General features: G+C 34.5%; 1 protein-coding gene across 8 annotated transcripts in view; it reads left to right on the forward strand.

The window, feature by feature from the left end:
• Kdm6a (lysine demethylase 6A) overlaps positions 1-12,368 on the forward strand; it is a 145,545-nt gene extending 133,177 nt beyond the window's left edge. For 7 of the 8 annotated variants that reach the window (XM_036174095.1, XM_036174094.1, XM_036174097.1 and 4 more), the window contains 3 exons: positions 7,862-7,988; positions 10,193-10,363; positions 11,448-12,368. In XM_036174095.1, coding sequence (XP_036029988.1) covers positions 7,862-7,988; positions 10,193-10,363; positions 11,448-11,477 — 328 coding nt within the window. In that variant the 3' untranslated portion in view covers positions 11,478-12,368. Of the gene's footprint in view, positions 1-7,861; positions 7,989-10,192; positions 10,381-11,447 lie in introns of all 8 variants that reach the window. The other variant, XM_036174101.1, reaches the window with a different exon arrangement.
• The last annotated feature ends 710 nt before the right edge of the window (positions 12,369-13,078 follow it).

A 13,078-nucleotide genomic window follows, 5' to 3' on the forward strand; every position in this document is an offset into this window, starting at 1 on the left:
ACAGATGGTTGAGAGCCAGCATGTGGTTGCTGGAAATTGAACTCAAGACCTCTGGAAGAGCAGTCAGTGCTCTTAACCTCTGAGCCATCTCTCCAGTCCTTGTATTTGCTTTTTTAAAATTGAACAATCTAATTATTCATGGGCTTCCCTTTCAGAATAAAAGTTAATACAGACAATGACATGCAGTTTTCACAGTAGCAAAAATTATCTCAAAAGTGATATGTATAATTATTACCCAATACTCATACTAAGCAATAGATTACACTGCTAATAGAAACAGCCATTAAGAAATACTTTTCAGAAAGAAGACATTCCTTTCCCCTTGTTTGCTTTTTTACCCCTAAATTTGTTAGCTTTTTCATATAATAAATTCTGAGCATGCTTTTCCTTTTCCCCAACTCTTCCACCCCTCCATCCACCCAATTTCATGCCCTTTCTTTCTTTTAAAGAAGGAGGAGGAGGGGGGGAGAAGGAGGAAAGAAAGAAACACATACCCCTGCAAAAACAGAAACCAAAATATATAAGCAAAAACCTAGTAGGATAGAAAATGCCCAAGCAAAGCAATATGAGACAAAAAGTCTACAAAAATACCACTGAGTTGAATTTGTGTTATATTGTCTATCTACTGCTGGGCATGAAGCCTACTGTGTAGTATAGTTAATATACCCAGTGAGCCTTCATTGGAGAAAACTAATTTTTCCTTTGCCAAGTGGGTATCAATTGTAGATAACTTTTTGATTAAGGATGGGAGACTGCCCACTTCTCCCTCTCAGTGCTGGGACCATGTTTGTCTTGAATGTGTGTGTGTTGCCAGTCTTTTAAGTTCATATGTGCATCAACCAGTCCTGTTACATCTGGAAGATACTGCTTCCTTTGAGTCATCCATCCCCTGTGGCTCTTACAATCTTTCCCTGAGCCTTGAGAGGAGGGATTTGATGAAGATTATATTCCTTTAGCAGAACAATATTATTTAATTTTCCTCAAGGCCAGTGGCCTATCCAGTCTCAGATAAACCTATATTTGTACTGAGTAGGTTAATAATAGGAAATGGTGGCATTGCTAGGTGTGATCTACTAGTTACTTATCATTTTTAGAAGGAATTGCCTATAAGTCAGCATCACTCATGATTTTATTTTTCCTCTCACACTTTCAAGTTCAAGTTGGGTCTTGAAAGGCCCCACAGGTCCATAAAGTCTTTTATTTGAGTATGCCATTTAACAAATTTCTTCTAGTTCTTACAACCTAGTTATTTTACTGAAATCCACTCATTCTGTTCTTCCAAGTGACTCAAAAGAATATTATCTTGATTGCCTACTTGAATCATTTCATAAAGCAGTGAACTTGACTTGAAATGATCACGACCAAACACCTCATGAAAATTTTATTGGGAAGTCCATAATAACATTCTGTTGATTTCATTGAACGTTTAAATGAATAGAATGAATATTCCCCATATACTACAAATGAACTTAGTTTCTCCTTCCTTAGACCATGCTTAGGTAAGCTTTCTTGAGTTTTAACTTTTTTAGTAGTAGAAGAGTATAGATTAAAACAGATGTAGCACAAATCTTAAAAGGTCTCATTAATAAAAACAAACCTGGAGCCAGGTATTAGGGAAGATCAGAGAAGCAGAACAAGCCACAGCTTCCTCATCTCGCAATTCCTCAGCTGATCCTGTTTCCTCAGACTGGATGCCTCTCAGCTGAACTGTGCTCAAAAGCCTAAAAGCTTAACCAGACTAGTTCCTGGTCCTCATGTCTCATATACCTTTCTGCTTTCTGCCATCACTTCCTGGGATTAAAGGCATGAGTCACTATGCCTGGCTATTTCCAGTGTGGCTTTTAACTCACAGAGATCCAGATGGATCTCTGCCTCCCAAGTGATAGGATTAAAGGAGTGTGCTACCACTGCCTAGCCTCTATGTTTAATATTCTGGCTATTCTGTTCTCTGAGCCCAGATAAGTTTTTAAAAGTATTTTTAGTGATGATCAGAGTTGCATGTTATAGTTCACTTAGGTAGCAAGTCTTAAATGGAAGGCAGAAGATTTAGAGACATGAATTAAAAGGTAATTGTTACAGTTTAGAGGAGAGAGACAAAAGTTAGAGAATAAAACTAACTGTACTTGATTGGTTAGTGGTAGAAGTGAAAAAGAAATCTTTATTGCTGGACTTTGGCTTAGAACACACAGTTGGGGGCTGGAGAGATGGCTCAGAGGTTAAGAGTATTGGCTGCTCTTCCAGAGGTCCTGAGTTCAGTTCCTAGCAACCACATGGTGGCTCATATTTGGATTTAATGTTGTTTTCTGCCATACAGGTGTACATGCAGATAGTGCACTCATATACATAAAATAAATAAATATTTAAAAAACACACAGTTGGACATTTGTGCTTATTAATTAAATTAGGGTGTAAAGGAATGTAAGAAGAATTAGTGCAAAAAATGTTTATTACCAATGTGGCTGGCTTTAAGCCACACAGAATTCTTATGCTTAAAATTTTTAATTAAGCAGTCAAGTGAGTGAATGGTTCTGCTGACTTAGAAATATCAGTCTGAATTATACATTTGTAGCTCTTGGGTAGCTGAACCTTCAGGTGATAGCTGTCATGCTTTTCAGAACTCTTACCAGTTTTTTAAAGTACAGTAGTACCCACACAAATTGAAGTCTTAAAAGTTAAGGCTTCTTTTAGTTTATTCAACTGTGACAATTTTCTAAGGGCTGGCAGTATAGATCAGGACTTGTATCACTTCCAAGGCTCTGGATTCAGTCCTTCACTTTTAAAGTGTAAGAATTTATATGTAACACATTGCTATCTACCCTAAACTTATTCTTTTTTCCTCCAACATCTAGTTTGAAATTTTATAACCTCCTTATCACATATATTTATCAGTTCCTATAGACTCATACATGTGAACTCACTTTTTGATTGAGCCACATGAAACAGTAATTTGTGGGCATCCTGACATCCGCACTAGATAATTCATTCTCACAAAATACAGAAAAGCCACATATGCGTGGGGCCATTTACCATATCTAAGGAATATGAAATTAACTAGTTTAAATTAATACATGCACTGTCAACTGTGGTGATATACTGTGTACCCTAATAAAATTTGCCTGAAGATCAGAGAGACAAAGGAACAAGCCACTGCCACGTCTTACCTCTAGGACTCCTCAGCCTGAAAAGCCTCTATCTAGTTCATGTCTCCTTATGCCTTCTATACCTCTCTGCCCTGCCATCACTTCATTCTTAGTGCTGGGATTAAAGGCATTTGACTCCCGAGTATTGGAATTAAAGGTGTGTGCCACCACTGCCCAACTCTGTTTCTCTCCTAGACTGAGTCAATCTCATGTAATTCAGGGTGGCTTTGAACTCACAGAGATCTGGACAGATCTCTGCCTCCTGAGTACTAGGATTAAAGGTTTGTGCCACCACTGCCTGGCCTCTATGTTTAATCTAGTGGCTTGTTCTGTTCTCTGATCTAAAGGCAGATTTTATTAGGGTACATAATATATCACCATAGTCCACATATAGATCACCCCCAAAAACTGTTTGTAGTTTCAATACTAAATAAAATATGAGATATTTGTACTGGTTCTTAGTTGCCTGATCACAGGAATCATTTGATTCTCTACTTAAAATTCTGTTTTTACCCAGTCAAAGCTCTACTAGAAGAACTGTGGAGAAAATCTCTTTCATAAGGACCCAGTGAAAGCTTATGATCAGGCAAGTTAGAAATACTACAGACTAAATAAGATTGTTTTTCAAGACTAGAAAGTTTTTGGTTTTTTTTTAAACATTTTCTTTTTTACATTGTTGTTTGTGATTAGTACAGAGTTTTTAAGCTATAAATTGAAATGACTTTTAAGTGTTAACTTCTCTGATTCCTATTTTACAAATGAGATGTTCTATAGTTGTTCAGTTATAACTGAACAGAAATTCTCCCAACACTGCATAGTGACACACAAAGGTCAATCCATAGAGAGTATACATACAGTGTGATAATCCTGTTGGCCTTCTACTATGTTGCTGGGGTTTAATGTATAATTGTGGAGTATTTTTGTTGTTTCCTTTTTTTCCCCCTAATCATATGATTAGCATATTTGCTTTTATGCTTGTTTTTGTCCGGGAGGTAAAATTTTTTAAACTACTCATTTTATCATTGACTTAGTGAGACCTTGATTTTCAGCCATGTGCTTGATTTAAATGAAACTCTTAGATGACATAGTGATGCTCAGATACCCACTGTTGTCAAAGGATAAACAGTCCTGATTTGATGGGAGTATTAGCTTGATTTTTGTTGCAGGTTGAGTGAGAGAGATCTGTCTTGGCCAACCGTCTCTGGGAATGCTTAAAATTTGTAAAGAATTGTAAAGTGCCGTGTCAGATTAACCTTCGTTTCTTCTGTAATGTAGAAACTTAATCAAGATGCCCCTAAAATGTCAGAATAATTCTTTATGTTCCTAGCTTCTATATATCACTAGTGGGCTCATTCCTGTTGCTCTCTTGTCCCTGAAAACCTCACCTAAAAATTAAAATTTTACAAGAAAAAATGGTTTGAAATTGTGTTTGAAAAATTGTTCTTTACCTCATGGCATTCCTTCTTTGCACAAGATTGCTTTCCCCATCTTCCTGCCCAAATCTAAATTGATACAGTCAAACTAAGAAATTTCAGCTATGGAATAGAAAATCTCCCTTCTTTTGAAAATTCTCTCTTCCTCCTTTTAGTGTCTATGTTACCCTGGATAGCTTAGTTCAATATGTCAGTTTATGATTTCATTTTCATTCTCCTTACGAAGTTGTCCTCTAGAATTTCACTTCTCTTTTCAAATCAGTTTTTTGCTAGACTAATCTACTGTATAACTTCAAATGTACTATGTTTTCAGTATCCTTCTGTGTTTGTCCTTTTTTTTTCTTATTTTAATACATATGACAAGAGTCTCACTGGGTCGTTCAGACTGATCTAAACTTCTCTTCCTGCCTCTGCCTTCTAAATGGTAGTAAGATTGTAGATACCACTATACCCAGCTATCCTCTGTTTTTTAGTTTTTTCATCCAAACAGTTAAAAAGCAGGACTTGACTGTTGCAGAATTGTCTTTCTCTAGCTGCTAAAATAATTTCTGGCCCTGTTCTTAAAATGTACTTATACAAAAAAAAAAAAAAAAAAAAAAAAACCAACATTTTTTAATCTTAGACGATTTTGTTATTTGATTTATTCTTTAATTCTTAGTAAAATGAAATCTTAACTGCTGTCAGATAATGAGAATGTTGATTCTATGACCTCCCTAGATTCATTGCTCTTGAATCTCTTGATTTGCAATGAGTGAAATCACATCTTTTGTTTTTGTTTTTGTTTTTGTTTTTGAAACAGGGTTTCTCTGTGTAGCTTTGTGCCTTTCCTGGAACTCACTTGTAGCCCAGGCTGGCCTTGAACTCACAGAGATCCGCCTGGCTCTGCCTCCCGAGTGCTAAGATTAAAGGCAAGGCGTGCGCCACCACCACCCTGGGAAATCACATCTTTTTAAAAGCCTGTCCATTGCTTGTCTCACTTTCTCTATTTCAACTGCTAAACACAAAATTTCAGTGTTAAAAATGAAACAAGAAAAAATGAAAGCAAAGAAAAAGTGTAATTTGTTTTACATTTTCAGAAAACTTAAGTTTTCCTAAGACTCTTGTAATGGAAAATAAAAATTACAGAATAATGATTGCAGAAGACTATTCCTAGCACCCTCTAACTGTAGCTAAATTACCAAAGTAGTTAATGGCATTGAAGGTTCATTTTATGAATAAAGACTAAAATAATACTCTATAGATCCAAGTCTCTGTGTTTCAGAGTGGGGATGAGAGGATAGAGGGAGTGAGACTAGGACTTGGAAAGTACCTGAAAAGAAGAAAAGTATGAGATGGAGAAGCTTGAGGCTTCCTGCTTTTCAAACCCCTAATTCAACTAGTCTAGTGGCTTATCTTTTTTTCATAGAAATTTAGTTGTGCTGAGGCCCAAGTTCCATCTGTTTGCAGTACACAGATAACCCTCCTAACTGAGTGAGCAGTTAAGGAATTTAATTGGCATAAGGCAATTGAAATACCGGACACAGTCCCTGTGCCTGGTTATTTTTTGTAATTCATTTTTATTTATATTATTTTGTTTGCCTTTATAGGAGTAGAGTTGAATTTATAAATCTTCCTTAGATATCTGCAGTTTAGGCATTAAGAAGAAAAATGCTATCTTGAAGCTTTGCATTTAAAAAAAAAAAAACAAACTTGAGTAAGATCTGTGCCTTTAGAAGTGAGCTATATGGGACACAGAGGGAAGACAGTAGCAGGAGCCAAAGGCATGGTGTTAAATTTTGCTATGATAGAAGTTTTTAGCTGTTTTGGTACCCTAAATATATATATATATATATATATATATATATATATATATATGTGTGTGTGTGTGTGTGTGTGTGTGTGTGTGTGTGTGTGTGTGTGTGTACTTATTCTGACAACTGCTTTTAGGTTTGACATTTAACCAGAGCCTAAAGCATTAGTTTTGTTTTTAAATAAGTTAAACATTGAAAAATTCAAGAATTCAAATACAGTGAATGTCTTGGAATATGATCCTTAAAGAAAGCCTGCAACCCTAAAGTTGACATTATTGTGTTTTTATAGCTAAATAAATAACTTTTTAGTCCTATCCCCCAGGGATTAATATTTGTGGGTTCTGAAAATAGCAATACTTTACCCTGTTAACTATTGATGGAATTAAGATGAAGATAAGTATACTATTACTTTTATCTTGAATTTTAATTGTTTTATAATGATCTATTTATTGAACACCTACTGTAATTGACATTAAGACAGTGAGTAGACAAGATGAGACTCCTGCTTTCAAGATGATACTTAGTTGATTACCCTTTTCTTTATGGTACTTTGGAAATTGCTTCAGAAATTCGTCTAGTTCAGCTGCTCTGTTGAAATGGAAAATCTGAGTGCTAAGATTTACAGGAGAGTAAGAATATAACAGTTCCAAGGAGTGATATAGTAAACTTGGAAAATCAGCACAAATTGTGAGAACTAGAAGAGGTACAGATTACAAGAAAAGTTCCATTGTGTTACTATAACTGGATTCTACTGTTACCTTAAGTTAAAATGTAGAAATTTGTGTCCGTTTCTCTTCTACCATAGTTAAACCAATTTTATACCTTATAGTTAACGAATTTATAAATTATTCTCTTCACATGGACTCTAGAATTAAACAGCTATACAGATGATGATGTTAATGAGTGTTTAGGTGGTATGAATAGAGATGATGTCCCTTCCTGCCTGCCTAGAATCATAGCTGTTCATATCTGGAATTTAGACCCCTTACTTTGTGGTTGGGGAAATTGATGCTTGGAGAGGTTAATTAATGATCCAGCTAAGAACCCAAGTTAACAACTCATTTAAACAAGGAGTCAGTTTTTATATATTAAGACCTATATGTTGTGATGTTCGAATACCAATTAATCTCAACTATAAATGGCATGATATTGTCATCCTTAGCGTTGCTGAACATTTGCCCTATTTTTTTAATCTGATAATATCTGAAAAACTGACAAATGAGCTGGGCATGGTAGCTTACACCTATTATATCAGCACTTGGAAGGCAGAGGTGAGATTGATTATGGAAAGCTTGAGGCCACTCTCAAATGCACAGTGAGTTAGTTATATGTGATAGATCTCAAAAATGTCTGGGAAGGGGGAGCAGAAGACCAACAGCAAAAGGAAAATAGATGTTAGAATCAAGTCTCTTGGCATTGTTTCTAATTGGTTTATCTCTTAGGTGAAAAAAAATGCAATATTTAGTTGCTAGTACTGAGTAATTTTCCCCTATTATAGGTATTGTCTTCTGAGAACTCTGAAGCAGTGTCAGACATTGAGGGAAGCTCTAATTGCTGCAGGAAAAGAGATCATATGGCATGGGCGGACAAAAGAAGAACCAGCTCATTATTGTAGCATTTGTGAGGTAAGTCATAGTTCTTGCCCACAGTTGTTTATAAAAAGGTACTTTTGTTTTACAATTGATACTATTTTGGTAATGCATTTTTCTTTGATTAGCTTATGTTCAATTTTTATATTTTCTTATCAGATAATATTTAATGGTGCAATAGCTCATTAGTTAATCTTAAAAGTATCTACTGTAGCGTCATTTGGCTGGTAGAACATTAACCAATAAGGAAAGTTGTGAGATTTTAGATTGGGAGCAACCTTGATGTACACAGTTGTCAATAAACTGGGTTGAGTTTGGTATAGCTTGGTGTGTTTTGGTATTTAGTGCTCTCTGGTGGAGTTCACAATTCACTTGTCAGTCTTTCCTGTGGCTAAGGAGTGCAAGAGGAGCAACAATAGAGTGGTACCCTGGTCTGAAGGAACTTAAAATCTTTTGGAGGGAGGTAAATTACAATCAACTAATAGTACTGCACATCCATAATAAATGTGAAGATGGGCTTAGTAGGAAAATGCAGAGAGGGAAATAATTGATGTAATTTTCCTTTCTGGTATTGGCAATAAGGGCTCACAAACACAAGAAATCCATAGCTTTTAGCCCTCTCTTGAAGGGTGAGTATGATTTCAACAGGCTACAAACTCCAGTGAGAATACAGGTTGACTTAATGGGTACCATGAGTGGAGAAATGGAATGATTTTAGAAGAAGATAGGTAGTCTAGTGTGGCTATAATACTGACAGTACAGATTCTTCTCATAAATCTAGGTGACATGTAGACATCTTGAATGTGGTCAAATAATGTGACATTTATTCCAGAGTCATTGAGTCCACCAGAAACTTTTGAGAAGTCAACAAAGTCAGATGTCTGTTTCAATGAAAAAAAAAAAAAAATGATTGGAGAGGACAGAGAAAATGAGACACATTACAGTAATCTTGTAAGAGATAATCCCTTTGCCTGTGCTAGTAGTGGCATATGGATTGTTAAAATGGTACAAAATTTTAAATAAACAGTGGTTCTCAACCTTCCTAATGCTGCAACTCTTTAATAATTTCCTCATGCTGTGGTGATCCCAAACCATAAAGTTATTTTTGTTGCTACCTCGTAACTCTAAATTTTGCTACTGTTATGAATTGTAATGTAAATATTTTTGTAGATAGAGATTTGCCAAAGGAGTTGTGACCCATAGGTTGAGAACCACTGATCTAGAAGGTGAAATCCACAAAGAAACTCATTAAAAGATAGAAATGAGGGACAAGTTAAAGAATGCTTACAAATTTTCCAACTCTACTCTTTTTAGGTTAATGTTGTTGCCCATTAATGATAATGGGAAATATGATAAACTCTGGAATTTTGAATTAGCTCATTCTCATTAATAGTTTCTTGAGAAAGTTAAATCACAGATGGGGATATTGATGATCTGTTCCAAACCTTGAAATTTGGCGATTCTGGTGTTGACTTTAATCTTAAATGATTAAATTTATTGGGTATTTTAATGGTATATAACCTGATCAGAGTAAGTTAATGAGGAAATAGATTTGTTTTATACCTCAGAAAAATGAACACATGAGCTTCTCAGCATGTGAGGATGATTCCTACACCACAGTGTTATTTTAGGATAGATATATTATTTCTTATTTATTCCTAAAACTTATGAGTACTATTTTTAAACATAAGGCTTATAACAAAATATTTACTCACTATTACTTGCCAATTTCCTCATCTGTAAAATAATCATATTCTAGTCATTCATTCTACAGATGTATTTTGAGGTTTGAGTAAGCACTAGGCACTATGACATCATCTGGCAATGCAGATATGAACCCAGTCTTTGTATTTAAAGAGCTCAGTCTATGGGGAAAGGCATGCATTTGTATGTGGTCTCCTGTGATGAATTCTGTCATGGAGACATACAAGGAAAATAGTGATCACTTGATCACTATCCAAAACTAAGTTTTGGATTTAAAAATTAACTGGCATTTATTAAATTTTTAAATTAAATTTTATTGGACTTTTATACTATTCCTTTCAGTCACTCCCCTAAATATGACTGCTTTCGTATTTTTGGATATGGTGCGATGTAAACATTTTCAGTCTCAGTCTCCCCCTCCTCCCATGTTTTTAACTGTCTACAGTTCTGTTAAAGTAGAAGTCCATGATTACACAGAAGCACTACAATAAACACCACCATCTCTATTGACTCCGGTTTTCATTTGTTTAAAACAGGTGGAGGTTTTTGATCTGCTTTTTGTCACTAATGAGAGTAATTCTCGAAAGACCTACATAGTACATTGCCAAGATTGTGCACGAAAAACAAGTGGAAATCTGGAAAATTTTGTGGTGCTAGAACAGTACAAAATGGAGGACCTGATGCAAGTCTATGACCAATTTACATTAGTAAGTGCAATCAACATGTGAGTACATTAGCAGGGTTGGGAGGCAGTAGTGTTTGTTCTGCCACCTGGTAAATGGGAGGTAATGAAATGTGTAGATTTTCCTTTGGCTCAAGATATTGCATGAGGGTATATTTATACTGGTCCTACCACCTTCTCTTCCAAGTATTTATTCCTGTAAAATTGACATACCATTTTTGATTTGCCTCTTGGAAAGACCAACCTAAAGAAATTATTTTTAAAACTGTGTGCTTTACAACACTATCATGATTTTCATATTGTTTCATCTTGGTTGATGGAATGACTTTTTACATAGTTAGAGCCCACAAAGTGAATCAGTGAGTGTGCTTTGAAATATACTTCTCTTTTTAGGGCTAATTGAATTTGTTTAAAATTGTGTACTAGCAGATGTTTTCATCTTGTAGGAGTATTTAAATAGCATTTAACTTCTGGCATGTGGTATAACCTTTTGAAATTCAAGTGTACTCACAAATCACAAAGTTTTTCATTGCAAGCAACAGGTGCTTACGGGAAGCATTTCACACAAAGCAGATCTGAATAGAACTATAGATATAATTTATGAATTTTTTCTTCCAATACTTTCCACATATTTAATTTTAAAAAAAAAAAACAACCTAACTTGTGAAGTTTAGTTCCTGATATTTTCATTTGAATGGTTTTCAAGATCGCTTCAAGAAAAAAGAAAATTACTTGGAATTTACTAAAAAGAATATATTACCTGCCTAAGATAGGTCCTGGAAGGCAGTCACTAGTAAAATTGTAGTTAATTTGTTAAATTGTTTTTGTAAAGCCCTGTCAAAGAAAGCAATATAAGTGGTAAACTAATTTTCCAAGAGCTTTTGGAGGCACAGTGAAATAAAGATGGTCTTAGATTCTTAGAAAAAGTGGCCAAGTTGGAGAGATCAGAAGGGAAGTTGTACTGTTACACTGTGTAGCAAGGCTGTTGAACTTTAACAGAGAATGATTTCTTCTAATCTCATAAACCAACTATATATTTGTAGCTGTGATCCAAGGAGCAAAACTAATGATGAGTACATCAAAATAGTCTGCCTTGCTTTTATTTTTAGGCTCCTCCATTACCATCCGCCTCATCTTGATATTGTTCCATGGACATTGAACATGAGACCTTTTCTGCTATTCAGGAAGTAACCCAGTTCTGCACCACTGGTCTTTGTAGCTATCTCGTAAGGCTGCTGGCTGAAAACTGTGTCTATGCAACCTTCCAAGTATGGAGTGTCAACCAACTGGACAGGGGAGTCCTACGCCAGGACTCTCAAAAAGCTAATCAGCTGAACTTCAGAAAAAATAAAATAATTCCCATGTTTTGTACATATCTGACAAAACTGGCAACATCATATAGACTACTGACTTGAAGACAACCTCTTTTATATTTCTCTATTTCTGGGCTGATGAATTTGTTTTCATCTATCTTTTCCCTTTCAGTATTTTCCTTGAAAACAAAAAACAAACAAAAAAAACCAAAAAACAAAACAACAACAACAACAAAAAAAAACTACTAGCCTAGCTGGTCATTTCTTTGTAAGGTAGTTAGCAATTTTAAGTCTTACTTTGGTCCACTTTTTTTTAATGTGAAAAGTTAAGTAAGAAACTTTTTTACTGCTTTTATGTTTTTCTGTCTTGTTTTGAAACCATGATGGTTATACTTTTGGTTCTTAAATAAAACATTTAAGAAAAATTAACAGCCAAGTCACAAAGATAATGGATTGCACATAGACTAAGAAATAAACTTCAGATTTGTGATTTTTGTTTCTAATCTTGATGTAAATTTACACTATTTATAAATACATATTTATTGCTTGAAAATATTTGTGAATGGAATGCTGTTATTTTTTCCAGATTTACCTGCCATTGAAATTTTAAGGAGTTCTGTAATTTCAAACACTACTCCTATTACATTTTCTATGTGTAAATAAAACTGCTTAGCATTGTACAGAAACTTTTATTAAAATTGTTTAATGTTTAAAGAATTTTCTATTGTTTGAGTTTTAAAAAGAATTTATGTATAGTCCCCAATTTTTGTTCACTTTTCAAATCTGGTTATATATATTTTATATATACTTATGTCTGTATATATAATATATATAGAAATCTAGATATATGTATAAAGATTTAGAACTTAAATTTCTCTTGTTTTAAGTTTCACATCTATGGTAGATTTTTGAGGTGTCTACTGTAAAGTATTGCTTACAAAAAGTATGATTATTTTTAAAGAAATATATATGGTATGTATCTTCAAGACCTAAAATGTCAGACTGGTTTATTGTTCAATTGCAACTACTGCAATTACAGACAAATAAAAAAAAATTCTGCCAAAATGTAGTATAATAGAAAACAAATAGTGATTGAACTTAAAACTTTAAAGGGAGTTAACACAGGCTTGCCAAATCCTATATATTACTCCGCATTTTATATGGGGAAGGAAACATTACAGGATGAAGGGCCCTGTTTTAGAATGCAAATAAATTAAGAGGCTTATTTTTTAATATTAGGCAATTTTGAAATCTTATGCCTTCCTGTATGCATGACAATGGAGTGGTTGACTACAAATTCCATATCACCAGTAAACTATATTAGGCTATATTAGCATTCACAAATTACTGCTAGGATTTCATTTTATAATAATAATAATGGCACCTTGCATTTGTACTTCCATTTTCTGAAGTACTTGGGACACATT

The sequence above is a fragment of the Onychomys torridus genome, chromosome X (assembly GCF_903995425.1).
Source record: "Onychomys torridus chromosome X, mOncTor1.1, whole genome shotgun sequence".
NCBI classification, from domain to species: Eukaryota; Metazoa; Chordata; class Mammalia; order Rodentia; family Cricetidae; genus Onychomys; species Onychomys torridus.